Below are 18,757 nucleotides of genomic sequence, written 5' to 3' on the forward strand. Positions count from 1 at the left end.
TTCTGTGTAGCCTTCAAGCAATTTCCCGCCTCCTATCCCCAGTTATTTCATTAGTGACATGAACAATTGTTGCACTGATTTTGCCCAGTTTGTGAAAGCCGGTGGGAGAGCAGACTTTGAAACATGCTTTCCCACATGCTTTGAAAGGTCTCTGAGCTCTGTGGGGGAATTTGCGAACAACTGGGAGGGTGATCATGTCATCCACACCCCTAAGGGTGCTGATGGTGCTGGAACCAACCTGGTCAATCTAAAGGATGAAAGTCAATTGCAAAGTTGAAAATGAGCCCCAGATGCAAGGAGATCAGACAGTTAGACTTACTTCCTCTTTTCTAATTTGAGAGGTTTCGTGTTGAAGAAAATCAGTGTATTAGAAGCTGCAGGAGACCTAAACACAGTCATCACGAAGCTAAGCTCCGTCCTCATGGCTGGGGTCTTCTGCTTTTCTCCTGCTTTGCTCTGGGCAGCCCAGATGCTGCTGGGTAAGTAAAACCTTCAAATTTGTGGAAATGGAGATATGTCGGACCTTGGGGAAAAGACCCAAAGAAAGCAGCATGGACTAACTTCAGTGCTCAGAAGCCAAGTTCAGGTGGGACATGGCTCGTGTAAGAAAGTTTCGCGTGCGGGACTGAATGGCTCTTTCTGAATGGTAATTTTTTTCATCTTCAAAGTCCCCTTGACTATGATGCCCTCTTTAGTTACAACCTCAACTCTTTTCTTCCTTTGCTCAGATAAATCTCTTGAGAAAGTAGTCTGCATTTTTGCTTTCTCTATTTCCCCACTTGTCACTCACTCTTAATGTCTGCAGTTTGGCTTCCGCTGGACTGTTTTGGCCAGAGCGCAACAAACGCTAATCAGAAACCTCACACTTTAAAATCTTGTCCTGCTGGACTTCTCTGCGGCATTGGGGACTGCTGATCACTTATTCTTCCTCGGCAATTTCTATCCCCCTGGCTTCTCTTTGTACTTCATGTATCTCTCTTGGTCCCTTTGGTGGCTTCTCTTTTCTTTCCCTGAAAGACTGGCATTTTCTACAGTTGCCTCCTTGCCTCCTTAGTTTTTAATTTATAGTCTCCTTAGTGAACTTATTTGTCTATTTAGCTTTTACCACCACGATTGTATAATTGAGTTCTAAGTGATGCATCACACCCTATTATGCTTTTGAGTTTCATATTCAAACATCAAGCTTCGCACAAGACATAGCTACCTGCACGTTTCAAGGTGTCTCAGCACAATATGACCAGAGTACACCCTACTTATGCTTTTGAGTTTCATATTCAAACATCAAGCTTCACACAAGACATAGCTACCTGCACGTTTCAAGGTGTCTCAGCACAATATGACCAGAGTTGAACTCATCTATCCTCTTGGTCCCTCCCACTGCTAATTTCATCCTTTTGGTTTTTTGACTGCACTGTGTGGCTTGAGGGATCTTAGTTCCTTAACCAGGGGTTTAACCTGGGCCACAGCAGTGAAAGCCCGGGATCCTAGCCACTAGACCATTAGGGAAGTCCTCAATTTTTTTTTTTTTTTATCTCAGTTAATGGTATCCATCTAGACATCTGGGTCAAAAATTGGGAGATAACATAGATTCCTCCCTCTCCTTCATCCTCTGCTGCTGCTGCTGCTGCTAAGTAACTTCAGTTGTGTCCGACCCTGTGTGACCCCATAGACGGCGGCCCACCAGGCTCCCCTGCCCCTGGGATTCTCCAGGCAGGAACACTCGAGTGGGTTGCCATTTCCCTCTCTGGTGCATGAAAGTACATGGTCAATTATCAAATCTGGCAAAGTCTACCTTCTAAGTTGGTCCTAGACCCAGCCTCTTTCCTGAAACATGACTAACGGTATCTACTAGGACAAGCCCTCATCATTTCTGTCTTGTGCTAGTCCAACAGCTTCCTAACTAATCTTCATATCTCAGCCTTGTGTCCTTGAAATAAATTCTGACTCTGAAGCCAGAGTAATTTCTAAAATTCAAGTCTGCCAGCCCAAGCTCCTTATCATGGCATTCAAGGTCTACAATAGCTTGGCCCTGTTTCAACTTCATCAACCTCTTCTCTCACCCTCTGAGCCTTGCAATAAATCCCAACCTGCTTATATTTACCCGCCAAACTCTTATTTATCTCCAAAGTTTTGTTCATACTGCTACTTCTGCCTGAAATGAGCCCTGTCTCCCTGCCCCCGCCATTGCTCCCTGCTCCTCTCTCACTTACAAACTTCTGGGCATCCCTAAAGACTCAGCTGAGGTGGCATCTTTACCAGGAAATCTTTCTTGAGCCCTCCTCTCTGCTTTGATGGCTGCCTGTACAAATTCTTTCTTATTACTTTCTTCCTCATCTGAAACAATCTCTTCATATGCCTGTGCCAGCCATTGAACTGAGAGCTACTTGTAGACAGGGACAATGTCTTTTTGTTTGATTTCTTAAATTGTATCATATTTATCTTTGAATTCTCAGCACCCACATTTTCCCTGCACAATAGTTTTGTTGAACTGTTTTATTGAACACACAAAAACAGGACTGAGTGACTGTATTATGATACCGCAGTGGTGTTGTGGTGAGAAGTCCAGACTCAGAGTCAGATGCTCTGGTTTCACACCACTCTTCTTTTATTTACTAGCTCTGTATCACTTGGAAAAGCCACTTTTCATATTTCTGAACTCGGTTTTCCTATGCATAAAATGAGAATAATAATACCCGTCACATAGTTTATTGAGCCAAAGTGCCTGGTGGCCTAACAACATTTTATTTTACAGAAAGGGAAGAGGCTGAGTCCAGCTGAGTGAAAGTGGAGGAACTGAAAAGAAGGCAGCAGGGTGATGAAGAGGGCTGAGAGAGGATCTAAAGGAAGCCCCTGCTGCTGACGCAATGAGAGTTAGGAGGCAGAGAGGGGCCTTTTCAAGAGAAGTGACAAGGCCAAAGAGGCGCATCGGGACTTTGGAAGTGAAAGGGAACAAAAGCAAGTGGGACAGGAAAGGACACAGTGAAGCACACATGTGAACGGCCATGGGCCCAGAAGAGGGACAGAAGCGCTAAGAGGGTCAGGAAGCAGTCGTGGACGTGAGAGATGTTTACCCAGCCTGGGTCAGCCATGGGACTAAGAGGCAGCTTGAGGAAATGGGGTGAAAAAGCTGTAACACCAAGCTTCAACCCCCAAGCAAAGAAAGAATTGTGTCATAGCTACCAGGACAGACTCGGAGTAGAGGGTCAGGGTAGAGGGAAAGACAGAGGATGGACTCTACCGTTGCCAGGGAAAGTTCAAGGGACAGAGGACATTGAGGGAAAGGGGCCTGAAAAAGGAAGATCTGAAGGGAGGAGCCAGGAAGGAGCTACTAAAAGCTAGTTGGTAGATGACATATTCAAGGACGAAGAGCAAAGTGAATTTGGGAAAATGAAGATATGGAAGAGAGCCCCCAGGGAAGGTCTGAGGCCTGAAGTAGACTGTGTCTGGACAGCGAAGGAAAAAGAATACTGACTTTGTAGCTGACGTGCTTGCTGTACTCCTTACTCTCCTTTAGAATTGGGGGTAAATGAATTGACTTCTCAAAATCTGTTCATTTGTTAGTAAGGTTTATAAAGTGGGGGTGAAATCACATGCCTAGAAATCTTGTGAGATTTGTGTGATGAAGTGTGACGTGCCTGGCAATGTCTGGCACATGGAAACACCCAGCAAACGTTAGAATCTGGTCTCCTTTCCCTCTTGTCCCGTGTCTGTCTGCTCTGGGGTCCTCCTTGTCTTTGGCGTCTGGTTTCCTGCACCTGCAGCTGGATGTCGCACTGGTGAGTTCACCATTCTCTCGGCACCCCTTCCTCAAACTCACAGTGAGTGCAGTCCACTCACTCAGTGCACCCAGGAGCCAGCGAATCAAGTCAAACGTATCCCTCTGAGACAGCCACATGCGTCTCTTGGGGGAAAAAAAAGGTTTCGATGTCTTCTTACTCTATTTCAAAATGCATGATTCCCCAAGGAGAGGGAGGAGCCGCTGTGGAGAGCCATTTCCTGTCCTCTTTCTCCAAGCCGCAGCATCATTTTCTGGTTCTCCAACCATGCTCTCCGCAGCTGCCAGTTTTGAGGCGCTCCAGTGCAAAGGACCAGCCAGCACCCAGGAGAGCACGTGCCACCCTGAGGATGACTTGACGGACCCAGAGGAAGTCAGCTTCCAGGTCAAGGGCTACACGTTCAGTGAACCCGTCCACCTGACTGTGTCCTACGGTGAGGTCCTAGAAAGCACTGACCGGGGCGGGCAGCTCTCCCTCCTATTTCCCAAAGCTCTCCTTTCAGCCCCACAGCCCACTCAGGAAGCTATCCCCAGGAAACTGGCCACGGGAAAAGATACTGTCTGCTCCATCTTTAGCCCAAGAAGCCAGGGTACCCTCTGTGCTAGACCCTGGAGAAGCTGTCCCACACTCCCAACCAGAGGGCAGGTGGCCTGGCCCCTCAGAGAAAACTAGAGGGATCTATTGTGGGCAGCATGGAGGGAGCTCCCAAGGAAGGCAGTAGGTCACACTCAGCTTTTGCTTTGGACCACAGACTGGCTGATCCTCCAAAGTCCAGCCAAGCCTATATTCGAAGGAGACCCTCTGGTTCTGCGCTGCCAGGCCTGGCAAGACTGGCCACTGACCCAGGTCACGTTCTACCGTGATGGCTCAGCCCTTGGCCCCCCTGGACCTAGCAAGGAAATCTCCATCACTGTGGCGCAAAAGGCCGACAGCGGACACTACCACTGCAGTGCTGTCTTCAGGAGCCCCGGTCCTGGGAGCCCAGAGACGGCATCTCCTGTGGCTCTCACAGTTCAAGGTAAGCACTAGAGGCAGTGTCGTCATGGCGGAGGCAGGTGGGGAAAGGCAGAGGAACTAAAAATGTCTTTCACTGGAGATGGCAAGATCACCAAAGGCCTAAGCAGTAGGTTGCTGGCAGATGCCCAAGCTGGCCTTCAGGAGGAGCAGCATCTTAGCATTGCCTTTTCAAGTCCTTCAGCTTGACTCCAAGGTCGGCATGTTTCCTACTGCTCTCTTGTACGGTTCTGCGCTCCCCGGTGTTCACTGACTGGATGTCTGGATTACTGTCAGATTTGCCCATCTCCAGATCTTCTTTAGTCCTGTCTATTGAAGAGAGAGACAACTGGAAAGGTTCAAGTGGAACTTCTCTAAGAGAAGTCCTTCCCGATCTAGAAATAGAGGAAGGAAAGTGGGGCCGGGGTTCTTTGCCTGCTGGGGGCTCACCTGAATGTAGGAGGGCTGAGCTCCTCTTTCTCACCTCTCTCTCCCCCAGAATTGTTTCGAGCCCCAGTTCTCAGAGTCACACCCTCAGCTGAGCCCCACGAGGGGAAGCCAGTGACCCTGAGCTGTCAGACAAAGCTGCCCCTGCAGAGGTCAGCTGCCCGCCTCCTCTTCTCCTTCTACAAGGACGGCAGGACAGTGCGCAGCAGGGGCCCCTCTCCAGAATTCCAGATCCCCACTGCGTCAGAGGCACACTCTGGGTCCTACTGGTGTGAAGCAGCCACTGAGGACAATCAAGTTTGGAAACAGAGCCCCAAGCTGGAGATCAGGGTGCAGGGTGAGTGTGTGTGTGATGTGTCTGAAAAAGCAGGAAGGAAGTGGATAAGACAATTGGGTCCATGAGCTAGGGTTTGGTGTAAGCAGGTTAAGAAAGGACACACAGGAGGCAAGAACAATAAGCCAGAGTCCCTGGTGGTGGAAAAAAACAAAGATGGGGAACTTCTCCCCCAGACCGTGGTGTACAACTCACCAAACCAAGACCTCAGCCAGCTCCACAGCTACTGCCCCAGAGACTTGACACTCCCTTCATGAACTCTGGGCATTTGTAGGAACAGAGTTTCGAGAGTGAGGATGAAGTAGGCTGGAGTTTATATTCAATTCTAGGAATCTCCATCAAGAAGGCTGCCTTTGGTCTGACATATACCCACACGAGGTATCCAGGGTAGGGAGGGCGCTCAAGTCATGTCATAAGGAAAATAATGGAAGGGATGGTAGATGCTCATCTTGAAGAGGAAGTGACTCATGGGGCCAGCAGAGGCGTCCTCAAAACACTGAAGGCTGGCACAGGATAAGGAATTACACTAATGTCATGTACATTAGTGTAGAAATCCATGGCAACCCACTCCAGTATTCTTGCCTGGAGAATCCCCATGGACAGAGGAGACTGGCGGGCCATAGTCTGTGGGGTCGCAAAGAGTCAGACACGACTGAAGAGACTTAGCATGCATGCATGTACAATAAGAGATTGACCTAGGACCAGTTACCTGTTGTACAACATACCTGTTGTAAGGAATTCAATTAAAAGAGGAGGAACTGGCTAATATCCATAGTCCTTTTAATGATAAGGCCTCCCTGTGGAAGATTTTCAAGCAGAAGAAATTCAAATTTCTTCAGATTGGAATTTGGACTGGAGTCCTCAAGTTTTTGCTGCCACTGGGCTCCAAAGCTACTTTCAGAGAATAAGAAAGATTGACCAGGAGTATGAGGGTAGGACAAGAGTCAGACTTCACTCTTGTCTGTGTCTCCTGCCCCCTAATCCAGGTCCCTCCAGTCCTGCTGCACCCACTACCTTGACTCCAGCTCCTCAGAAACCAGATGCTCCAGAAACTACTTCTGCAAAGCCCCCTGGGCCACTGCCTCCACTTCCCACCCCTTCTTCTAAGGATCCAGACTCCTTTTCCCCTCTGCAAGGCCCAGACCCTCATCTGTATCACCAGATGGGTGTTCTCCTCAAGCAGATACAGGATATGAGAGTTCTCCTTGGTCACCTGGTCACGGAGCTGAGGGACTTGTCTAGCCACCTGAAGTCTGAGACCACAAAGGGTCCTACCAAACATGAATAAATAATTCATCTGCCTTATTGCTTGACTGCCCCCAATAAATCCAGTTTTTTTTCTAGTTTTCATCTTTCTGTTCTATACTTATGCATAAATGGTTTTACAGGTTGCCCAGTGTTCTGTTAAAGCAGCAGAGATAGGTGAGTATAAATAAATTTGTACCAAGTTATACCTGGAGTTTAACTATAATTGTGTATTCTCTCTTAACATGAAGACATATCCTGCTTGATCTAGACAGTTGCCTTCTGTGGCCCAGACCAGAATCTGGTGAATGAAAGAGAATGATTTAGATAGAATGAGATAGATTTAATGCAGCAGTCTCAACCAAGGGCAATCTCTCTCCATCCTAGGGGACATTTGGCAATGTCTGGAGACATTTTTGGTTGTCACATGGCAGGGGTGGGGGGTGTGCTGCTGGTGTCTAGGGATGTTATTAAACATCCAGTAATACACAGAACAGCCTTCCACAACAAAGGATTATCTGGTCCAAACTGGCAATAGTGCTGAGGTTGAGGAACCTCAGCTTCACATAGGTGTTGGACTCTGAGATGAACTTCTGCCTCTTCTACTTAATTCTCTCCTGCTAGCCTTAATTCAGCAAAGATTAATTACATGCTGGTATTTTCTGGCCTCTGCTACATGTCCAAATTGATGCTATGGTAAATATACCTGTAAAACAGTATTTCTGTCTATAGAGGGTTTACAATTTGAGATGGAGAGATGGTAATACTCCTATCCATTAAGCAATTAAAGCAGGGCATATACAAATTCCCCACAGGATCCTACTGAATTATCGTGCTTGATCACAGAAATATGTGACAAAGCCTAACACAGCTGGGCTTCCCAGGTCGTTCAGTGGTAAAGAACTTGCCTGCCAAGGCAGGAGACTTGGGTTCGATCCTTGGGTCAGGAAGATCCCCTGGAGAAGGAAATGGTAACCCATGCCAGTATTCTTGCCTGGGAAGTCCCATGGACAGAGGAGCCTGAAGCATTACAGTCCATGGGCTCACAAAGAGTCAAACATGACTGAGTTACTAAACAACAACAATAGCATTGCCAGAGCAGCAATTATTTGTTTTAACTCAACTCTGAAATATTTTTCTTTAAAAATATACATAAATTGATTGTGGTACCATAATAATACTTTTCTCTATGCTTGGACTGCTACTGTGCATTCTCAGCCAACAAGAGCTAGCCTGATATACTCTACAGAAACCTGTGGTCAATGAGTTAGCCCTTCATTTTATGACCTCAGCCAGTGAGGACTCTAGCATGTTATCTTAGATTATGTTGTGTGAAGTTATTCAGTGGGCAGTTTTTTTCTGCTATTTATTCTGTGTGCAGTTAGGACCCACAGTGATTTACAAAGATGCATGTTTGATTGTTCCAGAAATGCCGCAAAGAAACAAAGGAATAGAATCACGTTGAATGTTAAAACTCAAGTTTCCTGGTGGTTCCTGTGTTGTGCTTAGTCACTCAGTCGTGTCTGACTCTTTGCGACCCCATGGACTGTAGCTCGCCAGGCTCCTCTGTCCACGGAGGTTCTCCAGACAAGAATACTGGAGGGGGTTGCCATGCCCTCCTCCCTGGTGGTTCCTAGCTCCCTCTAAAATGCCAGTTTTATGGTGATTCCTATTATCTATAAGGGGAAAGATCGAGAAGCAAATGAAAATTGGTAAAAGTCCACAAATACCACTGTAGCATGCGGGGATGGATTAACGAGTGTCTGAGTGGGAGTTGCAAGAAATGATGACCAGAAATGTGTCATCTGGTGGATGACCAAAGTGGAAGCTCAAGTGCCAATGGACCACACTGGATGTCCCTTCAAAATTCTGTTATAGCCATTCTACATGGAATTGATTTCAACTAGTGGTAGGAAATGGCAACCCACTCCAGTGTTCCTGCCTGGAGAATCCCAGGGATGGGGGAGCCTGGTGGGCTTCTGTCTATGGGGTCACACAGAGTCGGACACGACTGAAGTGACTTAGCAGCAGCAGCAGTGGTACCACATTCATAAATGCATCCTGCAAGCCTGCGCTAAATAAGGGAGTCATGTACAGATAATAGAAGTGCTCAGAGAAAAAATAAGGAGGAAATGGGTGTAGCTGGCTAAGTGTCTCTCTTCTGTACTCCTCATCCATGTGTCTATGTGGATCTTTAGCATCACACTGCATTTTAATTTTTTTACAGTCTTATTTCTAGTCACTAAAAGGTGAGCTCTTTGAGGACTTCTGAGCTCTCTGTTCCACATTGACTCATTGGTGTCTAGTTTAATGAGGCATATTTAAACTCAGTGAATTTTGGATCACTGAACTGAATTGGGTCAGCATAGTAAGGGAAGCATTGTGAAGAAGATGGGAATCAAGCTATACCTTAAAGGATGAGTAGGACATCTAGTATCAGCAAAAGGTTCTCCCCCAGAGGACCCAGATTAGGTCAAGAGCTGGATGTCTCAGGGAGAGAAACTGCTATCATCAGGGATAAGAAAGGCAAGAACAGAAATGAAGGAATGAGAGGAAAAGAGCTTTTACCTGTCCTTGTCTGTCTGTCCAGCCTGGGGAAATTGGAAAAAGGCTGGCAAAGAGGAATTGTTACACTAGATTGGGTTTATGGCCTGTGCAGTGTAGGATTCTGTAACCAAAAGAGGCCTTAACGCAGCTGCACCGGATGTTATTTCTGAAATAAACGTTAGATACCAAGCACACCTGTTGTCTTGTAAAGTTGAATACTTGCACATTCTATAACCCAGAATCTCATGCCTGAGTATATATACTGACTAGGATATATACATGTATACCAGAAGATATGTACAATAGTGTTCATAATAGCACTATTTGTAAAATCGGAACTTTGAATTCAATTCAGTTGTCCAACAGAAAAAATGGAGAAGTTGTGCTATCTTCACAGAACAGAATACTATACAACAGAATAAATGAACCATAGCGATAATGCAGCAGCATAAAAGAATATCAGGAATATTAATATTCAGTGAATAAAAACAAGTCCCAGAAGATACCATATGGTATGATGTCCTTTATACAAAGGTATATATTGTTTAGCCATTCATTCGTACATATGATAAAGCTTTTTAAAAAGGCACAAAAATGGAAACACCATGGTCAGGATAGTAGTTACCTCTGAGCAGCTAATGGGAGACCATTGGGGAGGACCACATATTTACATACGTAAATATAAATTATTAATTTAAAAAATCTTCTTGCAGTAGGAATTTAGAAATATATATATATATATTTCTCTAAATAATCTTCAGATTCCTTTATGTTACCTGCTTTTGTCTTTTCTTACAGGTAATAAGGAGCCGAGTTTGTTACGTACAGTGTGAAGTAGTTCTTTATCGATCCCCAAGTAATCTCAACTTGCTAAAGACTGCCCCTGGTATACTGTTAAAATTGCTGGATTTGGTAAACCTTTTTTTGTTGATCTTAAAGACATGACTATAGATGTTTCACACATTTTCCCGGCTAGACAAGACAGCCAATTTTTGTCAGTACTGAAGCACCTTCATTTAATGTGGTATTTATGTGTAAAGTACTGTGCAAGGTGCTATAAGAAAAAAAAAGATAAATTTAACATGAACTCTGCTTTCAAAAGAGAGTTCAGTGGAAGTCTATGAAGAAAATCTGGCCTCATACAGGTTTGTAGTTGCATTTTAAGAGATTTTTTGTATAACTGTAGATATTCTTCTTTGATGCTACATGAAACTTCAACAAGGATAGTTTCTTAAACATTGAGTTGCATTATGGAATCTGAAGCCATATCAACATGCATTTCTTTCTGTTTTTGCCTGCGGTGGGTCTTTGTTGCTGCATTAGGACTTTCTCCAGTTGAGGCGAGTGGGGGCTACTCTCTGGCTGTGGTGCACGGGCTTAGTTGCCTTGTGGCATATGGGATTTTCCTGGACCAGGGATCGAACCCTTGTCCCCAGCCTTGGCAGATGAATTCTTAACCACTAACCACTAGGGAAGCCCTCAACAAGCATTTCTTATTTTGCTACAATAAGATTCATTGGTCCTTTTTGTACTTTAAATAGATCTTTCATTCATGTGTTGGCAGTTGAAAATATTTGTTCACAAAGTTATAGAGATCTTTTAAATATTGATAGCATCTCATTATATACAATATTTTAAAAATCAGATTCAGTATCAACAGAAAAGTCTTTAATTACTGGGAAGCTGTCAAGCTCATGATAAGAAATACAAGTTTTTCTAAAGCTCAAATTTTCATTTGAAATCTGGAATTTCACCATTGGCAATAATTATTGTCAGATGTTTTCCTTGAAGTGACAGTCTCGCTTTGTTCACTTTTAAGAAAATGTCTGAGAAATACCCAAGTCTGAATCTCCATAGTTTTCCAGTCATTTTTTTAAATTAAAAATGGTATTCCAAGAAAAAGGGTAGCTGGTTCAACCCAGAACTCAGTTGTGTAAGAACTTTCCCTGAAGACAGTCATTGTATTTCAGTACGGAACAGAAGTGCATAGTTCCTATTTCAGCACACAAAATATTGAAAAGATGAGCTCAAAATGTAACAAAATTAAAAAAAAATAAAAAAGGTAACAAAATTAATTTTAAAATGATTTAATCAAGGTTTTGTTCTGTTTTCTTACTGTGAGCGCATACCATAATGGTGAAAAATACAGTTTGGTGCCACTGCCTTCAACTATGCTTCAGATCTAGCAATTTTACCCCCCACTGCTTTGTGCCATCCGTGCAAGTGTCAACCTAATGAAAAAGGCAAGAAACCTCTTAGTAGGGGGTGAAGCTAGTGGTAAAGAACCCACCTGACAAGGCAGGAGATGTAAGAGATGTGCATTCAATTCCTGGGTTGGGACGATCCCCTGGAGGAGGAAATGGCAACCCACTGCCGTATTCTTGCCTGGAGAATCCCATGGACAGAGGAGCCTGGTGGGCTACAGTCCATGGGGTCACAAAGAATCGGACATGGCTGAAGTGACTCAGCACACAAACATAATTTTGACTTTTCAGATCCCTTAAAGTGTCATTGGAACTCCCAGGTATCCTTAGACCAAACTGAGAATTACTGAACTAGATCACTCTTAAGGCCCACCCTGACATTACCCTCAGAAATCTCAATATTTACGCATTTCTGAAGAGAAGAATCCATTTATTTTTTGATTCCTTAATCAATTCTCTAGGTATAATAAAATAATTTTGACCTCAACCTCAGCTCAGTCATTTTAATGCTTTTAATTGGACACTTTTTAAGAGTCTAAGTTGGTTATACTACATGTTTCTTTTTTCCTTTGTGCATCTGTGAGAAGACCCAACAACTTCTGCATAGCAATGAAAATAATAAAAAATGAAAAGGCAACCTATGAAGTGGAAGGAAATATTTGCAAACCCTATAACTGATAAGGGATTAATATCCAAAATGTATAAAAAGCACAAACAACTAAGTAGCAAAAACCCAAATAACTTGATTAAAAAATGGATGAAGAATCTGAATAGGCATTTCTCAAAAGAAGATGTATAGATGGCCAATAGGTATATTAAAAGGTGCTCAGTGTCACTAATTATCAGGGAAATGCAAATTAAAACCACAGTGAGATACCACCTCACACCTATCCGAAAGACTCGTATCAGAAAGAAAGAAGCTAACAGATGTTGCAAGGCTGTGGAGGAAAGGGAACCCTTGTGACCAATGGTGGGAATGTAAACTGGTGCAGCCACTATGGAGAACATTACAGAGGTTCCTCAACATTTAAAAATAGAACTGCCTAATGAACAAGAATCCCACTTGTGTGTATTAGTCAGCTAAGTCCTGTCTGACTCTTTGCCACCCCATGAACTGTAGCCTGCCAGGCTCCTCTGTCCACAGAACTCTCCAGGCAAGAACACTGGAGTGGGTTGCCATTTTCCTCTCCAGGGGTTCTTCCTGACCCGGGGATGGAACCCTAGTCTCCAGCATTGCAAATAGTGGGTAGTTGGCCATTTTTTTTTAATGGGGAGGGTGGCATTTGAGCAGTAACTTGGCAACATGGGATCAAATCACTAGCTCCCTGGGGACGTGCATGCAAAGCAGCAGGAAGAGCAAATGCAAAGGTTCTGGGGTGCATGTGTGCTGGGCACCTGTAGGGGACACATGCGAGTAGAGCTGGTGGAGAGGAAGAAGCGGGTCAGACTTAATCAGGGCCACACCGTGAGGCCTCCTAGTTGTACTCAGAAAGCAAAAGGGATGCCAGGGGTTCTGAGCATGATCGGTTGAGGCCTGAAGGGGCCCCAGAAGTGTCTGTGAGCTGGGGGTAGGGCATGAGCTCACCGCGGGGCCAGGGTAGGTGCTGGCTTCTCAGTTCTCCCTCCAGGACACTTTGAGGCTGTACACAAACTCGGGATCGAAAGGCTGCGAGGTGTTGAACCTGGAGAAGCCCAGGATGTTGGAGGATTCCTCCACCACCCCGTCCAGGTGCAGAATGGGGGAGTCCATGGTGGCGAGGATGTACTTGTAAAATGCTGAGGTCATTCCCAGCCCTGAGGCAATACTGAGAATGAGGTGGGAGATGGACGCTTTGGTGTCGATGAGGATGGTGGACACTTTTGTCATTGTGGAACTCCTTGAGCAGCGGGGTGGGTCCCAGCTGTCGTCCAGCATCCTCATGGACAGTCTCCTTGGAGATGAGGAAGCCATGTACCAGTTCCTCCAATCGCAGCAGGCACTCGGCCTTGAGATGAGCACTCGCAGATGAGTCTGGCTGAAGGGTAGTTGAAAAACTTGGGAATCTGGGAGATGGCCAGGCTGGTATCCTTGTTATTGGGGTACAGGCTGCCAGATGCAACGTGGAGGTACTGAAGGTGGGGTGACCCACCTTGATGTGGGGGATCTCCTTCTCTCCACAGATTTGGCTCACTGTGGAGACAGAAGTGGGGCTGGAGGAGGGTCCCAGGACAGACACGGCCCCCTTGGGCAGGATCTGACACATGGTGTCCGTGGTCCTCTACTGGCTGTCCTGCTCCAGCTCAAAGATGTCTACTTCTACAACTGGGCCTTGGCTGGGACTTTGATGATCCCGTTGATCTGCTTCCGGGCCAGGGCCAGGGTCAGACATTCACTGTGGCCCCACACAATCTGGTCGCCCAGGATGGCAGCCCTGCGCGGCGATGAGAGCACCTGGCGGGTGGGGCTGGCCACGGCAACAGTCAGCAGCAGCAGCAGCAGCAGCTCGGCCGGAATCTTCTGCCCCTCCTCCTGGGGACACAGCTGCTCTGGCCCCCCACTTGCCACGGATCCTGGTGGATGGAGGGCTGGGCTTCCTTAAGGCCCGAGGATCAACAAGGGGGAGATGCTCTGGAGCTCGGCGGGGGCGCTGGGGCCAGGGGCGAGGGTAGTCCACAGGGCCCCCTCCCCTGCCTCCGGCGGTGGTCCGCAGCTAATCCAAAACAGGGGGCTCCCAGGGAGCAGGGAGGAAGGACAGGTGGAAGAGGAGAGGGAAGCCCAGGAAGGGAGGGAATAGGAAAGGAGCAAATGGAGGGGAAGGAGGAAGGATATATATATATCCCTTCCCTGGTGGCTCAGAGGTTAAAGCGTCTGCCTCCAATGTGGGAGACTCGGGTTCGATCCCTGGGTCGGGAAGATCCCCTAGAGAAGGAAACGGTAACCTACTCTAGTATTTTTACCTGGAGAATCCCATAGACGGAGAAGCCTAGTAGGCTACAGTCCATGGGATCGCAAAGAGTCGGACACGACTGAGCGACAGACCGGAACGGAAGTGAAAAGGGAAATCAGTATCTCAAGAGATACCTGCATTCCCATGTTCATTGTAGCATTATTCACAATAGCCAAAATAAGAAAGTAACCTAAATGTCAACAAATGAATGGATAATTAAAATGTATCTAAGGTATGTAATGGAATATTATTCAGCCTTAAGAAAAGAAACTCTTGCCATTCACAATATGGATGAACTTGGAAGACACTGTGCTAAGTGAAATACGCCAGACAAGAGGGACAAATATTGCTTGATGTCATTTATGTGTGAAGAAGATCCCCTGAAGGAGGACAAGGCGATCCATTCCAAAATTCTTGCCTGGAGAATCCCCTCGGACAGAGGAGCCTGGCAGGCTGCAGTCCATAGCGTTGCAAGGAGTCGGACATGACTGAGTGACTTAGCAAGCGTGCGTGCATTTTTGTGTGGAATCTGATAGAGCCAAAGTCATAGATGCAAAGAGTAGAATGGTGGTTTTCAGAGGCTCAGGGAGAGAAGAAAAAGCGAGGAATCGGCTCACGAGATTATAGAGGCTGAAAAGTCCCATGATCTGCCATCTGTAAACTGGAGGCCTAGGAAAGGGAAATTGAGCCTGAATCCAAAGGCCTGAGAACCAGGGGAATTGATGACGTAAATTCCAGTTTAAGGGCCAGAGAAGATGGGGTGAGATGTCTCGGCACAATCACTGAGGCAGGAAAAAAGGAGGCGGGGGCAAATTCCTCTTAACTCTGGCTTTTATTCTGAAAGAGAAATATCTAAAACACAATAGCATATGTGTAAATTAATAATACTAAACATTTCTCAAATGTAAATATATATATGTATGAAGGATTAGAAAGTAAAGTTTGCACAGTGGGTGTTCTGTCGAGCAGAGGAGAACAGAAGCATGAATGAAAAGTGAAAAATGAAGTCACTCGGTTGTCTCCAATTCTTTGTGACCCCATGGACTGTAGCCTGCCAGGCTCCTCTAGTCATGGAATTCTCCAGGCAAGAATACTGCAGTGTGCAGCCATTCCGTTCTCCAGGGGATTACCGAAGAACTAACACTCTCGAATTGTGGTCCTGGAGGATTCTTGAGAATCCCTGGACAGCAAGGAGATCAAACAAGTCAATCCTAAAGGAAATCAACCGTGAATATTCATTGGTAGGACTGATGCTGAAGCTGAGGCCCCAATACTTTGGCCACCTAATTCAAAGAGCTGACTCATCGGAAAAGACCCTGAGTCTGGGAAAGATTGAGGGCAAGAGAAGAAGTGGGTGGCAGAGGATGAGACAGTTAGATAACATCACTGACTCAATGGACATGAGTTTGAGCAAACTCCAGGAGATAGTGAAGGGCAGGGAAGTCTGGCGTGCTGCAGTTCTTGGGGTCACAAACAGTTGGACATGACTTAGAGACTAAACAACAACCGGAGTGTGTAGCCACTTGCTTTGAGGGATCAAACCCGGGTCTCCTGCATTGCAGGTAGATTCTTTACCATCTGAGCTACCAGGGAAGCCCCAGTGTGAATAAAGATAAAAATAAGATGAGAGAGGAGACTTGAAAAGACTAATGATGACAGTCTGCCATGAGCATGAGAAAACAGATTTTAGAGTTGAGACAGATTTCTATTCAAATTCCAGTTCTAGCCCCACAGGAAACATATGTAAAATGGAGATAATAACTCTGCCTTAAAGTGCCCTTGCAGGAATTAAAGTAATATGGTCTTCCGTGATGGTCCACGGCTAAGACTCCGAGTTCCCAGTGCAAGGGGCCTGGTTCGATCCCTGGTCAGGGAACTAGATCCCACGTGCTGCAGCTAAGACTTGGCACAGCCAAACAAATAAATATTTTTAATAAATAAATAAAGTAATATCTGTGAGGCACACGCTGTTGTGCCTGCTACAGCTCAGGGCTGCAGCACCCACTGAAAGTAAGCTGTGTCCTCATCGATTGTAACAGCAGCAGCATCCCACTGTCATCACTGAAAGCGTCTTATTTCTCAGAATTCTTAGCAGATAACAGTATATCTTGTCCAGAAGTGATGTTGTGATAGGCTTCACAGAATTGCTCAGGTAATAAATGATCATCGCTAAGTTTCTCTGCATAGTAAAGGTGTGAATAACTAGAGATTCTTCAGGAAAAAGTCCTGGCTGGAGAAGAAGATCCAATTTGGGAAAGTGCAGAAGAAAGCCTGGAATGAAGAAATGCTGGGTGGGAGATTCTTCAAGCCAAAATTTGAGCGCTGTATGATACTAACCCTATGGGTGATTCTAGAGATTTTCAGGGAAGATTGTACACCTCATGAATTTTGAGTGTAATCAAGTTTTTTCTGGAATCTGGGAGAAGAGGCTGAAATCTGTATTCTGAGTGATAGGAAGAGAAAATAGAGTCAACTTGGGTAGACTAAGGGAACAGCTGAGGGGTGCAGTACAGAGGTCAGACCTTGAAGGAGATTGTGGATGATGTGGGGAGGCTCACGTTGGCCCCGGATAAGGCATCAGACATGTCAGGAGAAGCTGGGAACACTGCCTAGCCTGGGCCCTCCTAAAGCAGGCAGTTTACAGTCTCTGTTCCTGGTAACCAGTTCTCTCCTTCCCCCACTCCTGGACACCTTATCAATTACCTCCCTGGTTTTCAGACCCATACAACTCTCTCTCTCTTCTATTAAAACGTGCTCTCAAAACAGGATCTGAAGTGACCAGCTTAATTTAAAGGATCAATAGCTTTTCCCTAAGGGGCATCTGCATTTTTAACAAAGGCTAGCACATTAAGAGAAACTACGAGGAAATTCTCAGAGTGAAACTTTGGGCATCAGCAAGGAAGGGGGGAAGAGAACATCTTAAAGAGAATTGACAGGGTTTGATCATCTATCTCCTTCCTGCCAGAGTTCCAAAGGAAGGAGGTACCCCAGTATTAAACAGCCACAGATGAGGACCGAACACGGTCCAAGGAGACATACTATCAGGTTGGAAAATTCATTAAGTATTTACAGGAGAATTCAGGTTCCCCATTGCTCAGGGTATGATCACACAGCTTGAAAAGCACAAGAAGTAGAGGCAAGAGGGAAGATCTGAGAAGCTTCCGAGGGGCTGATGCAGGGACTTCTCTAACACAGGTAAGGATTATTAGAACTGGGGCATGGCTGGGGACAGAGAGAAGGAAGGAAAGCCAAGTGAGTGGAGATGTTATGGAGGAGATCATTGGGAAAGAAGAGTTTTCTAATTTCTGAAGTTTAAGGTTCCAGGAAAGGAGATAGAAAGAGGAAACACATAAACATTTCTCCTCTTGACTGTGATGCTGTAAGACAGTGACACAGAAGGTGGTTGATGAATCATACTCTTCTGTCTGTTCACCCAGGGAAGGACGTGACTTCCAGGTATACAGAACCCAATGTCAATCTCACTTCACACCAATGCAGAATCATCCAGGGTGGATCTATTTTTTAAAATATTTTTATTTATTTATTTGGCTGCACTGGGTCTTCATTAGGGCACAAGTGATCTTTTGTTGCAGCAAAGTGAAGTGAAAGCGTTAGTTGCTCAGTCATGTCCAACTCCTTGTGACCCCATGGAATTCTCCAGGCAAGAATATTGGAGTGGGCAGCCATTTCCTTCTCCAGGGGATCTTCCCAATCCAGGGATCGAACCCAGGTCTCCCACATTGCAGGCAGATTCTTTACCATCTAAGCCACTTAGGTTGCAGTAGGCTGGATCTAATTCCCCAACCAAGGATCGAATCCAGGCCACCTGCTTTGGGAGTACGGAGTTTTAGCCACTGGACTACCAGGGAAGTCCCTGTCCTGTGTGGATCTTGAGGACATGAAGATGTCTTTCTCATTTGAGGCTTATGAGACCTTCCTGGATAGGAAGGGAGTGGGACGGGAGTGGGATGTTGCTGGGAGCCTGAAGGTGGCAGGGTCACCTGCTGGAGCCTGGGGTTCTATGTGGCTTTCTTGGGCTGCAAAGGGAACAAAGGCCTTCTCTACAGGAGTTGGGGCTGGCCTGAGATGTGAGGTGGTTTAGGAGTAGTAGGTGGGACAGTGTCTGGTACTTGGAACATCTGAGAGTTGACACATATCCAGCCTGTCTCCTGCTCCCTCCAGCCCACCGTGTTCAGAAGTTAGGGATGACTGGGAGAAGCGGCGATGTCTCCCGGGACTCAGTGGTCAGTGCTGGTCACCTGTCTCTGTTTCTTCTCCCGTCCG

General features: G+C 45.9%; 1 protein-coding gene across 2 annotated transcripts; it reads left to right on the plus strand.

Annotated features, from left to right (window-relative positions):
- The first annotated feature begins 352 nt into the window (after window positions 1-352).
- FCRLA (Fc receptor like A) lies at window positions 353-6,902 on the plus strand. 2 transcript variants are annotated; one of them, XM_088835976.1, is made up of 5 exons: window positions 353-479; window positions 4,057-4,209; window positions 4,528-4,794; window positions 5,269-5,553; window positions 6,537-6,901. In XM_088835976.1, exons 1-5 carry the CDS (start codon window positions 422-424, stop codon window positions 6,836-6,838), a joined length of 1,065 nt encoding a protein of 354 aa, XP_088692102.1. In that variant the 5' UTR covers window positions 353-421; the 3' UTR covers window positions 6,839-6,901. The 2 variants fall into 2 exon arrangements, with proteins under 2 accessions (XP_088692102.1, XP_088692101.1); XM_088835975.1 differs by having other exon boundaries at window positions 377-479; window positions 4,015-4,209; window positions 6,537-6,902.
- Window positions 6,903-18,757: the final 11,855 nt, after the last annotated feature.

This window comes from Moschus berezovskii, chromosome 4 (assembly GCF_049115385.1).
Source record: "Moschus berezovskii isolate FMDL1 chromosome 4, NW_MosBer_1.0, whole genome shotgun sequence".
In the NCBI taxonomy this organism is placed as follows: domain Eukaryota; kingdom Metazoa; phylum Chordata; class Mammalia; order Artiodactyla; family Moschidae; genus Moschus; species Moschus berezovskii.

Bases quoted from the DNA above. Each gene is read 5' to 3' on its own strand.
- FCRLA (XM_088835975.1), top strand. From the start codon at position 422: ATGGCTGGGGTCTTCTGCTTTTCTCCTGCTTTGCTCTGGGCAGCCCAG. The intron at 4,795-5,268 runs GTAAGCACTAGA...TCTCTCCCCCAG, and splicing joins TGTGGCTCTCACAGTTCAAG to AATTGTTTCGAGCCCCAGTT. The intron at 5,554-6,536 runs GTGAGTGTGTGT...CCCCTAATCCAG, and splicing joins GCTGGAGATCAGGGTGCAGG to GTCCCTCCAGTCCTGCTGCA.